The sequence below is a fragment of the Lepidothrix coronata genome, unplaced genomic scaffold, assembly GCF_001604755.1.
Source record: "Lepidothrix coronata isolate B3197 unplaced genomic scaffold, Lepidothrix_coronata-1.0 Scaffold1, whole genome shotgun sequence".
Taxonomy (NCBI): domain Eukaryota; kingdom Metazoa; phylum Chordata; class Aves; order Passeriformes; family Pipridae; genus Lepidothrix; species Lepidothrix coronata.
The window spans coordinates 12,386,059-12,406,525 of NW_016690181.1; the positions used below are offsets into that span (position 1 = coordinate 12,386,059).

The window sequence follows — 20,467 nt, forward strand, 5'->3', positions numbered from 1 at the left end:
GCACCTACTCCGATGCTGCGTAATATCCCTCCTCCCTCATTCCCATGGAGTTCATTTCACACAAACACAGAATATTCTGAGTTGGAATGGTCTCACAAGGATCGTCAAGTTCAACTCTTAAGTGAATGGCCTATACAGGAATCTAACCCACGACCATGATGTTATTTGCACCATGCTCTAACCCCCAGAGCTAATCTCAGGGTTGTATGGCAGAGGGATAGCGTGAAGTGATGCCTGGCTCCAGGATCTTATAAAACTGCCTTACCCAAGCACGGACACTGACGCCCTAAAGGAGACGCCAGTGGCCCCCTCCCCATGACATGGACACATGAACCAGCACAGTCCTTCCAATAGATCACAACATTTATTCAATTGCTTTGAAGGTGCAGTAGCATAAGTGCGTGTTTCTACCTGTGGCCTGCGAGCTCCCCACCGCCAGCCTCGCCGCTAGTTGCAGTAGTTTTCCAGTTGGTAGAGGGAGCATGTGTTGTGGCAGCATTGCTCAACAATCCCTCTCTTCACTTTCTCAAACTCCTCCTGCTGGAAGGGCAGCTCTCCCACCTCACCATGCAAGGGACCGCTCACTGCCAGGGAAGAAAAAGAGAAGCTGCGGGACATCACACAGCATCAGGCCGCACTGCTGAGCCCTGCAGACCCCCCCTTAGCAGACACCAGATTGTTAAGCTTAAGGAAGGACATTGCAAAGGTTTCCCCAGGTTGATGATGCTTGGAGCATCTTCAGGTCCCTGTTTCCACTTCCAAAATAATCCTATGGTGTTCAGAATGTGCCAAGATGAATGGATATCAGCAGAGTGAAGGACAAAGGAACACAAGGGCTTTATTGAGGAAGGTGTTTGGAGAAGAAGAGAAAGTCTGCATCCTCCCTGGGGTGAGCAGCTAGTAAATAAGATGATAAAATGGGATGATCTGCTCTACAGGGATGAGTTGTTTGGGACTGCAGCCCCCCTTGGGATTGTCCATAGAATTGCTGGGACAGTCCAGTCCTGAACCTGGGTGAATTTCCCAGTTGTTCCTGAACAGCCTGCTCCAGTCGGCTGCCTGGATATAGCCCCAAGCCAATGGCAAAAGCATTTGTGTGTGTCCCTGTTCACAGCTGGGGGCAAGTTTTAGAAGCAATGATAAATTAGGGTATTTGGACACAGATAAAACTCAACAGAATGTCTTATTTACTGGAGAGAACTTGAAAACGTGTGCACAGATCTGTTCAGGTTTTAGTTGCACAATGAAAATATGAAAAATGGCAAATAAATCAGTGATTTTTTTCTGCAGGAAGAAAAGAGCCCCTAACAACAAAGAGAAAATGCCTGGAAAGCGAGAATGAGATGTGGTTTCTAGGGCAATATGAAAGTACAGCACAGGATGCAAAATCCCCAAGCCCCCAAAGCGTGATGCAATGAACAAGGCACAAGAGTAACATGAAATCATTATGCTAGTGTGCTAGGAGGGGAATTTAGAGAAGATTTGGTCCAACATTAAGCAGAAGAGGAAATAGCTAGTCAATGTTTTGTAATTTACTTGTCTTCATCCTTCAAGCCAGCTGTGAGTAGATTGTAAACACAACCAGTTTGTGTGACAAAGAGGTGGTGGCTCAGGCAAAAGTCCTGGAAAAAGAGGTAGAAAGTCCTCAAATACTTGCAATCTGTTTAGCCTGATCAAATTCTCTGTACAGTATTTAGGGAATTTGGTCAACGAAATTTCCGACCCCTTTGTGGTGGTCTTCAGAAATAAATATCAGAGAACAGAGCAAATAACATCACAGCTGGGCATTCTAAACAAATCATGGCAAACCCTCTGCTATGACATTACCTGGTTTCACCTTACAAATACCTCTAAGACTATTTCACAGGATGGTTACATACACAGAAGAAGGAATTGGACACCAATGAAAACAGTATGTGATGGGAAGAGAAATGATGGGACAGAGGTATTGTAGTGAGGGGAGGTTAAGTAGTGGTCCATCTTGAAATGAGAGGGGTGAAATGGATGTGTTTGGCAGGGGTCTCTTCTGCATCTATTCACAGTCTTCATTAGTAGCTTGGAAGCCAGAATAAAGATTGTGCTTGCTGGGTTTATAGAGGAGCCAGAGCTGAGGAGCCACAGGTACCCATGTCCAGGAGAGATGACCTTTGCATTACAGCTGGACCATTACAGGTCCTGGCCCGATCTAGATACAAACACCATGCTGAAGGGCAGATCTCTGGACTGCCTCATCCCACCTGCAATGCCATACAGACACCAAGTGCTCGACCAGGGGCAGTGACCCAGCACTGCTGGGGGTGTTGGCAGGGCTGTCTTCTCCTGACTCCTGGTTCTTGCACTCATTAATGGCTCAGGAATCCTAAGGAGGGGGAACTAAAGCAGCTCCACCAGCATTTTGCCACCATGAAATAAAAGACATGATAAAATGCCTCTTGAAGGGCAAGATTAGTACTCAAGTTTACATTTGAAATTATAGAAATACGGAAAAATGACTTCAGTAAGCAACAGGAAAGACACTAAAGGTAGGCAGTGAGACTGTGTTGCACATTCAGGACAGGGGTTTGACTGCGGTAGCAAACCTTCAAGGACTGCTAAGCCACCCAAGGGAGGGCCAAGATATCCCAGGGAGACAGCAGTCACTATCAATGGAAAATGCAGCGCTACTTTGAAAAAGGCAAAGTGCCTGTGTAGACAGGAACAAGGTGTGAAACTTGAAATATTGTTCTTTCAGTCTAATCACTCTACGTGGCACTGTCGAAACCTCAGCTGGGATCCAATGTTCTTCTCCAGGCCCCACCAGTCAGTAAAGATGTGGACAAATGCAGAACAACTTGCACGGTTAGAGATCTAGGAAATATGACCTAAGAAGGTAGTAGGGTTGTGTAGCTGAGGACAGGTTAAAACTAGACATGAGAACAGTATTTAAATATTTTGAAAAGCAGTCATAAAGAAGAAAGGAGTAGACACTTCCCCATGTCCACTACTGAGAAGACAGGAAATAATTTATAGCATGGGATGTTCAGGTTAGATATTGGGAAGAAACACTCAAGAAGGTCAGTTAAGCTAGGGAACAGGCAGTTTCAGATGGCAGAAGCTTTCTCTCTGGAGGTTTTTATGAACATACTAGGCAAGCATGGGTAAGGAATAGAATGGGGACAACTGATCCTGTCTTGGGGCAGATGGAGGCTTCTTGAGTTCCTTCCACCTTTATATTTTATGAATACGCCCAGGCCAGTGTAATGGCTGCACAAAGAAATAGATGAGTTTGAGCTATCAGGCACAATTCCTTTTGTCTCATAAATCCTCTTTCCCTGCCTGCCCTCTCATCTGCCTTTTTAGCTTGAAGAGCTTTTCACTGGCAATGTGATGCTGCTGGTATGCTAAAGGTATTCCTGGCATTCCCCATCAAGGACATTCCTGGTGTCACTGTCAAAGACAGGCAGTTGTTGCATTTCACATCACTTAGCATAGATTGCTTTCACAGTCAGCCTGACTTACCCAGAGGCTGCTCAACATCCCGTCGGGCTTTAGGGTAGTAGAAGAAACCCCGCTCTCCACACACCAGGTAGAGAGCCTCCACCAAGTGGGAGCCACAGAGGTGCTGGTTGGCAGCCCCGTGGCTGGTCCCAGGTCCGGAAAGAGCGAGAAGGGCCAGAAGAGGCAGCGATCGGATCCAGAGAGCCATGGTGAGCAGGGTGAGGCCTAAGGTTAAGAGCCAGAGGAGACACAGGGAGGTCTAGGAGGAAAAATTAGGTTGTAATCAAGATCCTTTGGCATGGAAATGAGACCAAAGCAGGAGATGTACCTTCTAGAGATGCACTAGCTTGAGAGGGAAGGAGAGTTTTCTGCATCAGGCTTTGCAAGTCACAGTAAATAACTAATGGTTATAACCATAAATACATCTCCATTCACATGTTCACATCACTCTTCATCTCCCTGCCGTTTTGTCTCAAAAGGCCAAATTAGGCTGAAGAACCATCCCACCAAGCCCTGTAGCATACATACCTGGGAGAGGGAAGATCAGCAGACACTTTCAGAGGAAAAACCCTCTCTGCCAAATCAGAAGGGTCTGTAATTCGTGATGGCCCCAAACCAGCACAACGTGCTCAAAGGCCTGAGGAGACCTCGTTTTCTTGGGTCAAGGAGCCAGTTACATCAACTTAAGAAAACAGCTCTGCTAAACAGATGGAAGCTAAAAGGGAGGCAATCTGACTTACCCAAAGAGGTGGCAGCAAGAGGTGGAGAGACGTTTGCTCTGAGAGATGATGGTTGGTAGTAATATCCCCATTCTCTTGTTCCCGTATTTATACTCTTTACGTTAGCCCAAGTGACACAAGAGCTATGAGCCCCACCTCCTTGATGACACTCTAGACAAAATTTTTGCTACTTGTGCAAATTAATTTCCCTCTGCGTAACATCCACAGGTCTTTATGCATGTTAGGACAGAAGCAAGAGTTTGCAGTTTCCATCTCATTTAGTCCAACCTGTTTTCTCTTCCCTGAAGCTCTGTCTTGAGCCATCAGTGACCCTTTTAGCAGGAGATAATGATGCTATTACAGCTGCAATGATTACTGATGACACTAATGCTGGCAATAGACACTGTTGGCATTGAGGTGGCTCAACATCTGTTTCTAAAATTTAAAATTAAAAGCAAACATGTTAATCTGTTTGATTTATATTACCTTGGAAAGTATGCAGCAATGGGACCAAGTTATTGGTGAAATCATGCTACTGTCAGGTGTTAAAAGAAGGAAAACACATTATTGAGCTGAGGCTATCGGTGTCCCCACTCATTGGACATGCGGTCCACAGCGAAAAACACGTGTCCACAGCTTGGGCAGGGGGAGAAATGACATTTGCATTTTACAGGAGACCTTAGATCATCATTTTGTCTCAGCTCAGGGCCAGAGTTTGAGCATTTGAAATTGTATATGTGGAAAAAAAGTGAGCCTTTCCACCTTCTCCTGCTGAAAGGGAGGTCCCCTCCTTCACCTGCCCCTTCAAATTTCTGTTTCGGATTAAGCAGAGCAAAGACTCAGTCTCTGCCATTTGCAGGTGAGAGTTCTCAGCATCTTAGCTCTTCTCTCTGGGGCTGTGCCCAAAATGGTGTCTTTACTACCAAGAAATATTTCTGGTAAAGCCCAGTGAAAAACAGAAAATATCTAATTAGTCCATTCTGGCTGGTAAATTTGCTTTTAATAGGAGATGGTGGTCCAGGAGTGGCCCACTGGCTTTTATGGATCTGATTTTGGCAACAGATCTAGCTCTCTTTTTCACAACATTATCCAATTTTTGGGTACCTCTGTGCTCAATTTTTCTGCCACAATACCAGGCTTGTACCTCTTTCTGCTTAAAGGATGCTTTCTTTTGCTTTCTTTTTTTTTTTCTTTCTTCCTGAGAAGGCCCAATTTAAATGCTGGGGATGAGATCATCCTCAAACTTCCCATTGCTCCAAATTTTGAGACAGATGCTCAGCACAACTGAATAGGAGACATTTTCATTTGTTTGAACTCTGTTGCTTGTTTAACTTAGAATAAGCCTGATTCTTCATACACAGCATAAATCAGAAGGAAGTTCACTGAAATCAGCACAGTGCCTCAAAACTCGGATCAGAGCTTTGATTTCTTGAGTAGCCAAAGCAATTCCATCCATCAACATCTAGGAGGTAGGAAGTCCCATATGCCCCTTTGAGTGTGAAGTATCATATGTTTGCTAAATGACTGTGATTGCAAAAAGGCTCATGAGAGGCACTAAATCTCTGATGAGCGCTCAGGGAGGGGACCCATTTGCTCAAATGGATGCAAGACAAGGTTATCAGTTACATCCCCTGCCATGTAGGTCTTTCAGCCTCCTGCTAATAAATCCAAGTTGTGATGCTCAACTACAGTTAATAGCACTTCTGCACAATGTGTAACACTATCTCTCTTCCCCTCAAAAAAGATATTGGATGTACTTGAATGACCTAGAGTTATATCCAGGAAGAGGGGTTCAGGTTTCAGCAAGATATAAGTTCAGAGAATTCACTTGGACCTTCTTTTTACTGGGAAAAGGTGGGGAATTAGCAGTTACAAAGGATAAAACCTGGCATTTTACCCCACTTGAAGTAGGCTGTCAAAGCCAGGAGCAGAAGTCTTGTGTGACTCATGCTTTCTCCAGAGGAGGGACTCTGCAGCTGGCATCTCACACGAGAAGAGAACAACTTGAAGAACTGCCCTACAGATCCCCTTGGCGATCATTTTCCTGCAGTCATCACACGGTGTGAGGCCCAATGGACCTCAGTCCAGTGATTGCTTTGGAAAGGCTCCAGAGCAGGGTGTTCCCCAGGTTAATCACATTCTGAGATTTGCCATTTAGGGTTTTCCTTCTTGCGCTTTTGAATGTTACCTGAGGTCACTTGAAAGCGCATTTTATTGACAGAGGGACTTTGTAAGGAGGCTCCTCTATTCACTATTGTCTCCCTTCTAGGCAACTTCCCTGCTGGACTCTTCCCTTTCCCTGAGGCTTACACTACTGATGTAGCAAAAAAAGCTGTTTTATTTTGTTTTGTAAGTGCCAGGCTATCAGTCTGTTACTTCTCTTACTCTTGGCTAACCAAATCCTGGAGTTAGCTTCAAAAAGCTTGTGGCATTTCTGCAGCGTGCCGCAGCAGGGGAAGGGCTGACTGTACCCGAGCGTTGAGGAATTCCTCTTGTCTCCTTGTAGTTTGGGTACAGAAATAAGCCAGAAGATTTATTGCAGCGGAAAAAGATATCATGCTGGCTCAATCCTCAGCACAGGCCAAATTTTTTTTGCAAAAGTTTCCTACTTTGATTTTTTTCCTCTTCCAAAATACGATCACTTTGATTATTTATTGGAAAATGTATTTTCTTACCATAAATGGTCCTTTGGAATAAGAAAAATGCTAGCAGTGATATAAATGGATATAAAATGGATATAAACTGTGGAAAGTTTTGTCTTAGAGAGAAAGCTCCCATGTCAGCAGTGAAGTGAGAGAGGGGGCCAAGAGGGGAGCCCATTTCTAGATGGAAAAGCTTTTTCTCCTGAAAAATCTCAGTTTACTCTTTCCAGGCTGGGCTTCCCCATGATTTTCACGTGATTAGGCAATGATGAGCCAAGCACTCACCCATTGTTTCAGCTATGCATGCCTCCTGCGACCTCCCCAGATTCTCAGGTCCACATCGGGCTCATTTGGCTGAAGGGTGGGAACATCTGGGTGGGAGTGGGTTGCTCCTGCCCTTCATGCTAAACCACCTCCAGACGTGACTTGAAGCCACCTCCTTCCCCCACATACCCCCGACCCCAAGCAGTTGCATCAGTGGGAACAAGATTTAGGCAATCCCCAGTGTCATGGAATCAAGTTTTACAGTCTGTTGAGAGCACAATAAAATCTTTACTACTGTAGATGTCTCACATTTTCAAACCCTGTCCTGAAAAAATAACAAGCCTGTTACGGGAGAAATAGTTAACTATTAAAAGTTTGTGAAAGTGTTAGTGACAGCAAAGGTCAAGAGGCAAGGAAGTTCTCGGAGAGCACCCAGGGACCCCAAAATGCCACCCACATCCGCATTGCTGCTCTGGTGCTTGGCAGCCACCACCAGGACTGTTCTTCCCATGCCTGTGTATGTGTTGGCCCAAAAGATTAGCAGAGAGCCACACAGCAATAACTGCGTGGTTTCTCTTCCCTGAACGGTGAATTCAGTGGGTTGTGAAGCAAACAGCCCCAATTCACAGCTGTGCTGTGCCATCAGCCTGCCAAAGCACGGCCCCAAGTCACCCTGAGGGATCTGCATTCCCAAGAGCAGCTTTTGGGGGATACCAGCCCCTGGGCTAGGTGTCTCAGTATGGCCACTGGTAGCCAGTGGGGGTGAGTAGCTGGGACAATGCATCCAAATACGTGGGCCATTTTAGCTGCAGCCTTTCACTCAGCACAGGGAAAAGGGACCAGCAGTTGTGCCCTCCAGGCTTTGTTCCCCTCCCTACGCAGGATGCAGCCACAGCTGGTGACATGGTGGGGAGAGGTGGTTTCCAGATGCTCTGCTCCCATCGGTGTGTCCAAGCACATGTGCAGCAGCAGAGTGCAGCCACCCCATCAGTGGCACTGGTGCGAGATGAAGGGTAGGAAGGTGAACGTGGCGCCAAAGAGGGTGATTAATACTGGGAATACTTGCAACCAAATCCTGCATTAATCCTGGGAATACTTGCAACCAAATCCTGAGATATCTGCAAAGTTATGTGGCAGTGGAGGCAGCCAACATGGCCTCAGGGGGAGAGGAAGCTGCTATAGCAAAGGGTGAGGTTTGGCTTATCTGGAGTCACACAATGAGAGATGCCCTTGCTTCAAACAGGGCATTGTGCAAGCAGACAAGGGGGATGCTCACTGGGATACAAGTAATCTCTGCTGCTTCTATAAACTAATCTGGGTGGATGCCTGGGTGCAGGGAATGTGAGATGTCCCCATTGCCCCACCAGCCACCAGGGTCAAGGGAGATGCTCCTGCCAGACTGGATTTCACAATTGTCCAGGCTCTTCCAGACTAGGGACATTATCCTGCTGCTTAGAGCAAAAAGAATGGATTCATAATACAAAGGGTATATCCTAAAGCCCAGTGTAACCAACCAGGTCTGACCCATCAGTTTCCATCACCTTTGGATTACCTGTGAAGTGCAGAGAGGATTGTGAGTACAGTCCCACCTCTGGAGATACAGCTCAGTGGTAGAAGATGCTTCAGGGAGCAATTCCAAAGAGCCCGTAGCTCTCATCAGAGAACAAGGGAGATTACCAGGTGTGCTGCAGCCTGCTGTGACTCAAACTCTCTGGCTACCCTTTGGCACATCAAGCCTCTTGGCAGGGAAATGATGATCTTTGGCAATCCCAGCTCACCAGACACCACAGAACCTGCAAATGAGTTTGGCTGCACCTTGCTGAAGCCTCCTGGCCTCTGCAGGCTCGAACCTCTACACAAATACCCAAGCAAACTAGACCAAATTTAATGAACTCTAAAGTAAAGCTCCCGAAATCTTTCCTTGGACATGCATATGCAAGGTTATAAATAGAGATGGAAAAAACAGCTAAGCTCCTTTTAACCCCACGAAAATATTACCGGACACATATTTTCTGAGAAGGTAAAGAAGGAAATAGCACCTAAGAGCTCTTAATAGTTCCTAGACACAGCTATTAGCAGACGCAGCAGAACAAATTTGTTTGTTTATCAATGATGAGAAGATGAAAACTGTGGCTATTAATGGCCCAAAAGTAATACTTGGCATAGATGGAGAAACATTAGAAGAGGTGATGACACCCTGCTAGAGGACAAGTACTGAGCAACAAAAGTAACAAATAACTTCTACAGAGTGGAGAAGCACTGGAAAAGTAGCCTGATCAGCACCGATCTAAAAATACACATTTTCAGCACTGATACCATGTCTGTCCTTTGTGTCATCAAGTCCATGGGCACAACCAGAGAGGATCTTGACCCAGTTCTCAAGAAACAACCATGAAAGGGGCTGTTGAGTCCATCAGGGAATTTTCTCCAGTGTCCACAATTGTAGGCTCTAAAATCTCATGGTGTCACTGCCATGGCTCCAATGGAGGTGACATCACAGGTACACCTTGGCCCTGGAAAGCCTTTGGTAGAAGAGAGGAAAGGATGACCTGGTCCTTGGTCACAATGCTGGAAAGCACGGGCAGGCCACCAGAGACGAGCAGGCATAGCAGGAAGTGATGGGTGCTATAACTGAGTGCTGTGAGCAGCTGAGGTGGCAAGCAGACAAGGAGAGAAAGGCAAAAAAAATGAAGGAATGGCTGGCTCAGACTGTATGTGTCCCTGCCGTAAAGTGGTCTCATGGATTGAAAATAAATTATTGTGTCACATACTTCTGTGTTTTTTTCCACTGCTCATCTCTGCAGCTGGACATATGCCACAGTTTCCCCAATGATAAAATTGGGGTCTGCAAGTGATACTGTAGGAGGACATTGAGGAGTGACGTAGTCATTCTCGCACCACACTTTCTGCTGAGTTTAAATGTGAAGCTTTGAGACCCCATTTTCTAGAAGAAACTGTACTTTTAAAAACCCTGTTCTGCTATTAGGGTGCTCTTGGAGATTTTGGTTAGGGCTGCCCTGATACTGCTGCCTTGAAGCCCCACTTTTCTCCAGGACATCTGGAGGTGCTGCTTGTTCCTTTACCTTTAACACTTTAGGTTCCTCCAGCTGGACTGGGACGTGAGACAAGAAATGTGGGTTTTTTCCTCCTTTTCCCTCACTCTCACAGTGTCATCCATGTGGGAGTTGGTGTTTCACCAACCAGCACAGCTCTGTGCCAAAGGACCTTTCCTAGCATGGCATCTGGCAGTGAATAAAACCCAGCTCACTATTGGTTGCTCCCAGACATCCATCTTCCTGGCATTATATTCAGCTACACTGGTCATTCCTCACTTCTGGGATTCTTTGCTGAGGCCATGAGGTGCCAAGCACCTGAAGAAGGGCTGCCCCCTTTCGTGCTTGTGGTTGGTCAGGCCCCACTGTAGAGTGATCTGGTCTGCCCTGCCAAGGCGTATGGGGACTCCCAGGTCTGATATAATTAATTATCTCTGGGTAAGTGGATTGTTTTGAGCACTTAAAGCTACTTTAAGGATTTGGATGCACATCGGCAACTAGTCCATAGGCTTTCCTCCGGGTTCCTAGACAAGGAGGTGTAAATCCTACTGATAAGGCTTGTTAGTGATAGGGGGCTGGGGAGGGGAAGGAGGGGGGCTGTTTGGAGCCAGGCACAGCAATCTCCGGGGCCCGGGAGGGTTAAGCCCACCTCTGCAGCCCCCCCCTGCTGCTGGGGGAGCCCCTGGCTGGGGGGAGGCACTGGGGTGCTGCGGGCAGTCGGGGTCAGGCTGATTTACAGCAGCAGAGGAACCGGAGCTGTTAATTCAAAGTTGCCGCTTATCGGTGTTTAGAAAGCAAGCTCCGATCTGTTGGTTAGCGATTTGGCCTTTGCTGTAAATAGAGGGGCCCCGTGCTTTACTTGACATTTTTGTCCTTATTATCTTGTCTCAGCCTCTGAGGGAGGTGGGAGAGTTATTTAAGGCTGACCTTAGTGGAAGGAAAATGAACAACTCCCTTACCCCACCCTGTTTTTCTCTGGTAGTCCTGGGTAACAATTGTTGCATTGAAGTATCTGTGCAAGACACTTAATCCTCCACCATCCCTAAAAATATTTTGTAGATCAATTCACCCTGCTGTGCCCAGAGAAAATAATCACAAAGAGATCAAGTAGAACTAATGTCAGGAGTAAAAAAAATGGGTTTTGCATCATTATCCCTCCAAGATGGGCCTTGCACCCATCAGGCACTGGAGTTCATCACTTATCTTGTCCAGTCTTGCATTGTTGTAGTTCAGGTCTAATTCAAATCTATGTATTATGAGTTTGAAAAGCAGTTGCTTCATCTCAAGCGAAATCTCTGAACATCAAATGTTCACAGAAACACATGACAGCGGCTGGTTGGAGCTGGAGAGTTTTGTGGATTTGCGGAAATTTAGATTGAGACCCAAACCCTCTGCAGCTCTGGAGTAGAGCATCTCCCCCTCTGGAGGGGATGCACAAGGAATCTTGGAGGGTCCCATCCCTCTTGGGATGAGCATGGGTTTGGGAGGTTTGCTGTGCATAAGGCAATAAGTGCATGTGCTACAGCTGCTCCTGAGTGATACACACCTTATACAAGATGTTCAGAATGAACTGGTTAAGAGAGACACAAAGAATCCCTCATTCATTTGGAGCACAGCACTTGTTAGACTCAAAAACATCTAATCTCCAAGTTCTTATTTTATTAACCTGCCACCACCAACCCTATCAGCTGCGCAATGAGAGTACTGCAAGGCTACAGTAGTACCTCTGGGGTGGAGACACATAGGATTTTTAATCCCTTACCTAATCTTTGCAAACATCTCTATTCAGTTAAAAACAACAACAAAACTAGAACAAAACAAAACAAAAATCACCACCAAAAAAAAAAACCAAACCCCAAACAAACTTCCTGATCAGTTTTCAAGGCATTTCAGACACTTTCTGCTTTCAGCTGTGCCAGAAAAATGTCAAAGATCATCTTTCCCCCTAGAAAACCTAGCATTTTTGCAAACATTGTAATGAACAAGTGTTGGAAAACTGAAAACAAACTCCTTGCAGTGGAAAGTGCAGTACCCTTTCTGGTCCCTGGGGAAAAAAACAAGCCTGATTTGAGCCGGATTAGCAGTACGAATGACAGCTCAGGTCAGACGCAGCCTTATCCGAATCAATTCCCCTCTCTGGGGAGGCGGTGCGTGTGTGTGTGCATACCTGCAGCTACAGGATTTGTAAATAATTGAGTTCTTCTGATCCGTACCACCACAGCACAAGAAGAAAGATTTGGTCCTGAGGGGGCTGACAGAGGTTCAAGCCCCAGATCTTCCCAAAGCTGTTTAGGCATGTAATTACTTTTCCGGCTCTGTGCCTGGTCTGAGTCTCTGGTTCTCTACCTCCTTTTATCTGTCAGCTTTTTACAGGGACAAGAGCACTCTTCTACCTCCGAAGCATGTCATGAAGTTGAATTCATTACAGCTGTAACATTTTAATGAGCACTGTGAAGATACAGGGTATCCTTACAAGTCCTAAATTAGGCAACTCCCTCTCAGAGTATGCTGGGGTGCCTGGGTGCATGGTCCAGATGTGTGCTGGCAATATATTAATCCACCTCTGTCCATGATTCTGGAAAGAATTTTAAGCAGAGGAAGAATAGGGCTTCCATGTAAAAACGAAGCTTGCAGTAGTGACTGGAATTAGTTTCCTTAAACATAACTCTGGAGTAGCACACAAGGAATACACCGGCACCCCTACTTGGCTGGCACCACTGGAACTGAACAGGAATAGTGAGAAATGCTGGGAGAGAATGCATGTAGTGAAGGCGAGTCCCCTGGAGTTTTACTGTTTAAAAGAGACATCCCAACTACTGTTTCATGCATAATTGTGCAATTGGTAATATCCTGCCAAAGAAAGGCTTAGATCATCTCGTCTGCAAAGATGGGAGCGTTTTCCACCTCCAAGTAAACATTTTGCCTGAGTGCAAGTTGAAGGTCTTCCACCATAACATTCCCCAAGTTTGATTTTGCACACTGCCTGTAGGCAAGGCAGCTGACTTGAATCTGGACAGAAGAAGGATGAAAGAGCCAAACTCAGGATGCTAGGCCAGAAATATATTTCTTTATTCTCAATATCATGTCAGCAGCAGCACAATTCCAAAAAGAAAAATAATTCTGTTTCATATTTCTTTACACAGAGAGACAGACAGATATCCACCCACAGCAGCAGCAGCAACAACAGCGAGACCGCTCAGCGAGGCACTGCGACACGCACACACCAGAGAGTACGGTGGGGCCTGGCTCTGAGGAAGGCTTCTTTCCTTTCTTCCTCCCTCGCCAGCCCGTGCGTCATTTATGGGAGCGTTCAACTCGGGCTGACCCATCACACTGGCTTTGCCCAGACACTTTTTATAGAGCTTGAAGTCGTGTTTGGTGAGTTCTGGGGAAATGGCAGGAAGGTTTCAATGACCCACCAAAGGACTTGAGCTTGTGCTTAACTCTAAGCAGCCACATAGTCCTACAAATCTGCTCCACTGTCAGGAAAAGGGAATTCATAACATCTTTTGGTGGAGGGTGTGACTGGGTAGATCCTCAAAGTCTTTTTCTCTGAGCAATCTAAAGGCTGGATGGAGCTCAGAGCAACCTGATCTAGTGAAAACTGTCCCTGCCCATGGCAGAGGGGTTGGAACTAAAATGATATTTAGAGTCCTTTCCAACTCAAACCATTCTATGATTCTATGATTTCGTTCAAGGCAAGTCTACAAATCTAACCAGCCTTGTGCACAATACTTAAGGGATACCTTAAGACAAAATTGAAAGCATGGGAAAAATCCAAGACAACTCAGGAAAAAGCCTGAAAACAGGAATACTGGAGGGTTACAGGAAATCCCAACAATATCAGAGATTACAGCAAGGGCTGTGGGCGCCTCTCCAGCCCACAGGAAGCTGATGGGTGATAGAGACCAAATGTTCCCTGATATGGGAGAGTGGATGAAAAGACACTCAGGGATGCACCGCCTCTAATAGTGGGACTGCTATGGGAAGCAGCAATAATCTGTACCAAGGCAACATTTGTGTTTTAAAAGAGTCTATCAAGTGACTTTAAGTAAGTTTGTCTTTAGAAAAGGAATACCATCTAGTGGCCCAAAAAGGCAATAAGGATGTGCAATGGCAGTTAAAGAATCAGAGGAATTTAGAAAAAGAGAAAGAAAAACTACAGAAGTAAAGAGAGATATTAACATATATAGTGCAGCAATTTGCCCTGGAGCAAGGGAGAGCTCAAAAGGGACCTGATCATAGTAAAACGCAAAGCTAAAATTAGGCACTTGCAAGAGCAGATTGGGATGCAAAAACTAAAAATAACTACTGGAGTAGCAGAAAGTGGTGGAGAGAACTGGATCAGGAGTCATCACAGGAATATGATTTCAGGGATGATATTGGCTAACGGGAAAAGAAAGAAAAGTTGAGGATAGCACATATCCCACAAAGACTACAAGTGCTGTCCTGGGGTAGATGTGTACAGCAGATTAAACTGCTGTAGCTGCTAAAATGAAAAAAAAGTGACCCTAAGGTAGGTAAGCTGAAGCCACTGAAAGAAAGCACAACAGTAGAGAAACTGCTTCATATTTGGAATTACGAGGGGATTAAGTGGTAAATTGATTAGACCGTGTGCTCCACTAGCTTTTATCCATTGTATGTCAGGCATTTAATTTTGCCATGATGGGCATTTAATCAAATTCCCCAGCAGAATGGTAAGACAAGGACACAATTGGCAGCATTACTACCGGTCCATAAGCTTGAAGAAGATGGAGACTCTTTAGTAAACTGATAGGGAGCTGCTTGAATGTCAGCAGGGCCTGATACTGTGTACCAACCACCCACTCCCAGTGGAGCACAGGTATCTCCATTGTCCCTGGCAGTCCTGAGGCTGAGTCAGGCTCCTTGGACAGCAGATGAATTAGGAGAGCTAGTGGCACAAACGCACCTCCATGATTCACACTATGCTCCCATATGGCAAAATGCAGGGGAAGAAGCAATTTACGGAGTTGCTTTCACATTAAGAGACAAACAATACACTTTTACTTGCATCCCACAGGGCCGAGCACCTGCCCTGCTGCACATGCTTGTGTTAGTAAGTGTTTGACTGATGTATGCAGGGGACAAAGAAAAGAAATTACCTTATGTGATGACACTTGGGGAACTGCAGCTACAGAAGAAGAGGTACAAGAGAGAAGTAGCTGAGTTTTAAAATTAATAGACCAAATAGGATTTAAAGTCAATTTGAATATGGCACAAACCCAAGTTAAATGCTTGGCTACTGGAACTGGTGAAACAAGAAGATGGATAAATGCTAGAAAGGTTAAGCTTTCTGTGATATAAAGATTCCCACTAATCAATCCCAACTCTGAAGAGTGCTGGGAGGATTTAATTTCTTATGGCAGCATATCTATAACTGTGCTAGTATCTTATGGCAGCATATCCATCTTTGCTAGTAGCAACAGAGCATTAGGGAAATGACAGAAAAAGAATCAAGAATGGAGCTGGAGCAAAGATCTAGACAGTGCTTTATCTGGCATGAAAGAAGATGCTTGAAAAGCTTCTGCACTAAAATTCCCAGTCAAAGGAAAATTATTCATAATAAGAATTTTAACATGAGCTGATACTGTCTAAGCAGTGCTGTTACAGAGAAATAGTGAAGGAAAATGGATTCCAGTAGTGTATGAGTCTTCTCCTCTCCATTGGCTGGACCAAACTTTCCCTGGCCATGAGAAAACCTGGTTAGAGGCACTCTGGACTATGATGGTGTTTGAGGCTTTCCTGCTCAGTAGTGAAGTTGTACCCCAGTCTACTCCTACTCTGCTTTAAGCATGAAGAGAATAAATGGCTATCAGTGTGGATACCCTTTTAAAGGAAACCACAAATAAACCAAAGGTATTGCACACTCATGGGAGAGCTTCATTTGAACAAAGTGGAAGAATAATCCAAGATAGTGCTATCAGTGGAATAAGGGAACAGGTAGTGTGGAAACTAGAGAAAGGATCATGCCAAGGAGTTTACAGGCTATCAGTAGAAGACAAACCTTTCTACACACTATCTCTCTACAGATAGCTACTATGCTGATAATAGAACAAAATAATGAGTGCATGATAGGGAGAACGGCAATGGCAAGCACATAATGGGACACCTATGAAGAAAAGAGGAGGTTTATTTTAAAAGCTTAGATGGAGACTGGAAATCAAATATATGTAAAGGATGTTAAAGTAATGGGAAGACTAAAAGCAATACTGAGAAATGGATTTTGTTTTCTGCAGCCCCAACAAAGTATCAGCTAAAAAAAGGAAGATGGGATGGATACTGTGGCCAGCTGAATGAGAGCAAACTATCTGAGACTGACATAGTGAGTTACATTAAGGAGTGCAAGGTATTCTGAAAAGAGTGCAAAGAATTTATATTTGCCCCCAAATGAAGCAAGAAACAGAGGACATAAATAAAAATTGTATAAGGTGTGCATGATGCAAAAGTGGATTACTAAAAGAAAGCTGCCAGCACTACTGCATTGCCTAAACCAAGGACTGTGACAAATACTGCAAAGGGATCACCCAGATAAACTGTCACAAACTAGAGCATCAGCATCTCTTTGTCACAATTAGTATCGTTCCTGGATAGATTGAGGCTCTTCACCTAAAAAGAAATACAACTACTGGAACTGTAACAATATTGTGGCGGAAAATTGTTTGTAGAATGGGACAGCAGCTAAAACAGGATGAGATAAACAGCGGGGTGGGAGCAGGGAGGTTGCAAGTGAAGTAACTCAAGCCTTAATAAGTAACCTGGGGATTAAGCAAGGACTGTATATACCCTACCACCTGTAATCCTCCAGACTGGTAGAAAGAAATGAGTCAGACTATTAAAAATATACTAAAGAAAATTGTAGGACAATATCCAAAATGATGGGCTGAAAAGTTAACCTCTCTATTAGTAGCATTAAGGAGCAGTGACAGATTAGGGACTGGTTTATAACTCTACCATATTTTGTTTGGATAGCCTGTCCCGTAGTGGTCCTATGTCTAAGACCCTGAAATACTACAGCAGGATAAAGAAGAAAACAATGCTTGAATAGAAGAAACAACATGAGAAAAATGGGTAAAATGAGAAAGCAAGGATACAATTCATATATGGCTTATAAAATAAGGGGTCAAGTACTGTATTTGAAACCAGATAAAGACAAGCAAGCCTTAGAGACAAAATGAAAGGGGACCTATTAAGTTTCTAATAGGATAAATTCTCTAAGATATTAAATAGATGAGGGCAATAGTAAATACAAACTGGTTCATGTTTCTCAGATGTCCCCCTAAGGGGCCAAAAAATTCTGGAATCTGTCATGAATTTGTCAAGAATACAGACACAGAAAATGTCCCAAAGAGGAACCTCTGGCGCCTGTGCAGCCTGAGCCCCTGCACTCACAGCCCACATCAGTGCAACTTCATCTCCCACAAGCAAGGGGGTGCAGCCTGCCTGGTGTTCACCTCCCACCTGGCTCCAGCAGATCTGTTTATATGCTTGCATACTAATGGGGCTGGTTTATGCTGCAAGTTTTGCTTATTTTCTATTTTTGTAGGACAACAGATTTTACTACAGCTCCTCAAACAAGCAACAGCTGACAGAGTCAGGGACCAGCAATGCAAACTCCAAGGCAAGGCAGAGGAGCTGAGGTCTCCTGCAGTTACAAGGATTTCTAAATTGGCTTTTCACTTCATGTTAATAACTTTGGTCTTCTTACAAATTGCATTAATTTCAGATATTTAACAAGGCAGATAATGACCATGAAGTGCTTTTGAGACCTAGAGATGATCACCTTCAGACCTTTATGGTTCTGGAGGCCAGACCAGAAAGCGAATGCCTCCGCAGGGACTCCCTGCTCGGTCCTGATCAGGAGCCTGGCATTGCTGCAGGGTTTGAAGCATCCTTGCTGCACTCATGGGCAGCAGTCCAGAAGCTGGTGACAACCAAAGGAGAGGAGAAACAGTGACCTGCAGACCAGTAAAGTGGCATTGCTATAACCTGTGCATTAACTTTATAGAGTTCATTGTTACATCTTGCCTGTTTGGAGCTTTATTTTTTTTTTTTTTTTTTTTAGTCTGTTTTACTGGAGTCGCCAATAAGATTTTCATGGCTAGATAGCTAACCTATGACCTAGCCTGCCTTAATCTTGCATAGCTTGGTCCAGCTACTTAATCTAATAGTAATAACTGAAGAACTGAAATGAAAAATTGTTATGGCTCTTAAGGGAGCCTTGAGAGTTACAGCTCATGATCTGGATCCACCCAGATTGGGAAATCATAGCTGAAGCTTTGGAAAAAGTGCTCTAAAATTGCAATAACTGAATGAACTCAGTAGTTTTATTCGTTTACAGGAAAATCCAAGGAGGAGGAACAACTTGAGGAAAAGCAACTAGCCCTGATGTTGAGCTGCTGATTTCAGTAATGGCCTTTTAAGCAATTTAGGAGGAGTTCAGGAGTGAGGGTCAAATAAGAAAGGAAGCAGAAAGGGGGGATTGAGGCAGACGGGAGACTAAATGCTGACAGTAGCTAAGGAGTTAATAATTGAAAGAACTGGGAGTTCTGTGTAGGTCTGAAATGGGATAAAGTGTAATGGATTGTAAACTACTATGACTGAGCCACAGTGGAAGTAACACTGGAGAGCAATGTTAGCCATGTTAATAGCCAAAACTTAACTGCTAAGCCTTGCAGTCCTTTAAAGAGGAAATTATAAAAATCATATATCGTGGGTAAGGATGGTAAAAGTCTGCACAGAATGTTATAAATGATCACAAACCACCCTGCGTAATTCTCCCCTTCACTGTTCCCCACAGCTGTTTAGCTGCCTCCACACAATCCCAAGCCCAGCTCTGATACTGCACAGCTGCATAACCTTGGGCCAAACTTCTGAGCAAACCGCTAAGTTATGAGACAGCCTGCAAGAAGATAAGAAGGGCAAAAGCAGGGGGAGGAAAAACTGAGAGCTTTGGGTCAGATCAAGCCATTAATATCTACAGTGAAAACTGGATAAAACTGGGTTTGAGCATCCCAACCATATGTTTACCTTCCTCACAAATGGCCAGCAATAGCATTAGTCACACACCTGAGCTACATCAGGTGATAGTGATATCAGAATAACTAAGAAAAAGACTGTGCTGTGTCATAGACTGGAAAAGTGAAAGCTTGTGAAATTCTCACAAGGACTGGCAAACTCGGGGCACCAGTGGATCCACTCAGTCTGCAATAACCAATAAACTCAGAGGCTGCTGAGGTTGCCCAGGGCCACCAGCACGAATGAACATCAATAGCTGTGATTACTACCTGCTGTGAAGAATGGCAGCTGGGCTCTTCAGCACTGCATGCTGTGGGAGCTTCTAAAAGAAAGCCTGAAGGGGGTGTCCATGCTCTGCTCTGGAGTGGCCAGGGATTGCTCAGTGGTGTTTGTGCTGGGGGGGATACAGGTAGCATCCCCCTGTGCAAGAAGCTGAGGAGAGGCTGGGAGCTGAAATTTCAGAACTCACAGAGTTGGTTCAGATTCTGGAGCAGCTCTGCATTTCACAAATGTATGAGGCTATAAGAGGCAGGAGATAGTGGGGACTGAGGGTCATTCATGAAGTTGCTTTGGGGATAAAAAGAAAGCAGATTAATTTATTCTCTCAAATTGGAAAAAAAAAAACACAAAAGAAACAAACAAACAAAAAACCAAAACAGAAACCCAAAACCAACCAAACAAAAATCCCCAAAAAACTCAAAATCAATAAACCAACAAAACATATCTCTCTCTCTCCTTTTTTTCTCTTTTTTTTTAATAAAGATTTTTTCCTCTTCCTTGCACTCAAAAGCCCAACACACAGCTCTTGACTTCAGCTGTTTAGCTTGGCCATGCTTTTTGTCTCTGCTAAGATTCTTCTAGCAGTCAACAGAAAAGCTACCGAAAAAGCCAGCAAGCCTTGGGTCCATCCCGCTGCCCTCCTCCAAGCTGGCCCTACATACAAAAGTGGAAAGCTGTTGGGGTTGCGTGGTGACAGGCAGCAGTGCAAATGTTTGGAGAAGACAGGAATTATCAGATGGGAACTGGGTGAAGGCAGAGCGGGCATGTTTGGGGCTGAGAGGGAAGAAAGGACGGAAATAGCTCAGTTCTTGTATTAACTGATAACATTGAGCGCATTAATCAGCGAGTGAAGCTCATCCCTTACGCTCTCCAGGGAGTGACAGATCGTCTGAGGGCTGTCCAGGAGCTCGATGCTGTGGGTGTAGGGCTCGTATTTCACCGAGAAGGGCCGCTTGATGTGCGCTGCATAGGTCCTGCAAGGGAAGGGTGCAGACAG

The 20,467-nt window shown here is 44.8% G+C and overlaps 2 protein-coding genes across 5 annotated transcripts in view; both read right to left on the bottom strand.

The window, feature by feature from the left end:
• Positions 1-392: 392 nt before the first annotated feature.
• INS (insulin) lies at positions 393-9,529 on the bottom strand. 3 transcript variants are annotated; one of them, XM_017807432.1, is made up of 4 exons: positions 9,419-9,526; positions 8,655-8,895; positions 3,499-3,736; positions 393-584 (listed from the first exon to the last, which is right to left on the bottom strand). In XM_017807432.1, the coding sequence occupies exons 2-4, from the start codon at positions 8,757-8,759 to the stop codon at positions 448-450; spliced, it is 480 nt and encodes a 159-aa protein (XP_017662921.1). In that variant the 5' UTR covers positions 8,760-8,895; positions 9,419-9,526; the 3' UTR covers positions 393-447. The 3 variants fall into 3 exon arrangements, with proteins under 3 accessions (XP_017662921.1, XP_017662927.1, XP_017662937.1); XM_017807438.1 differs by having other exon boundaries at positions 8,655-8,875; positions 9,419-9,524; XM_017807448.1 differs by lacking the exon at positions 8,655-8,895 and having other exon boundaries at positions 9,419-9,529.
• Positions 9,530-19,884: 10,355 nt separating this feature from the next.
• The window catches only part of TH (tyrosine hydroxylase), a 17,523-nt gene continuing 16,940 nt past the window's right edge, over positions 19,885-20,467 (bottom strand). For both annotated transcript variants that reach the window (XM_017813802.1, XM_017813793.1), the window contains one exon: positions 19,885-20,444. In XM_017813802.1, coding sequence (XP_017669291.1) covers positions 20,325-20,444 — 120 coding nt within the window. In that variant the 3' untranslated portion in view covers positions 19,885-20,324. The remainder of the gene's footprint in view (positions 20,445-20,467) is intronic.

Coding starts and splice junctions, on each gene's coding strand:
- INS (XM_017807432.1), bottom strand. CDS start 8,759: ATGAGAGCTACGGGCTCTTTGGAATTGCTCCCTGAAGCATCTTCTACC. Junction 3,737..8,654: donor ATCCTCTCTGCACTTCACAG/GTAATCCAAAGG, acceptor TTTTCCTCCTAG/ACCTCCCTGTGTCTCCTCTG. Junction 585..3,498: donor GGATGTTGAGCAGCCTCTGG/GTAAGTCAGGCT, acceptor CTTCCCTGGCAG/TGAGCGGTCCCTTGCATGGT.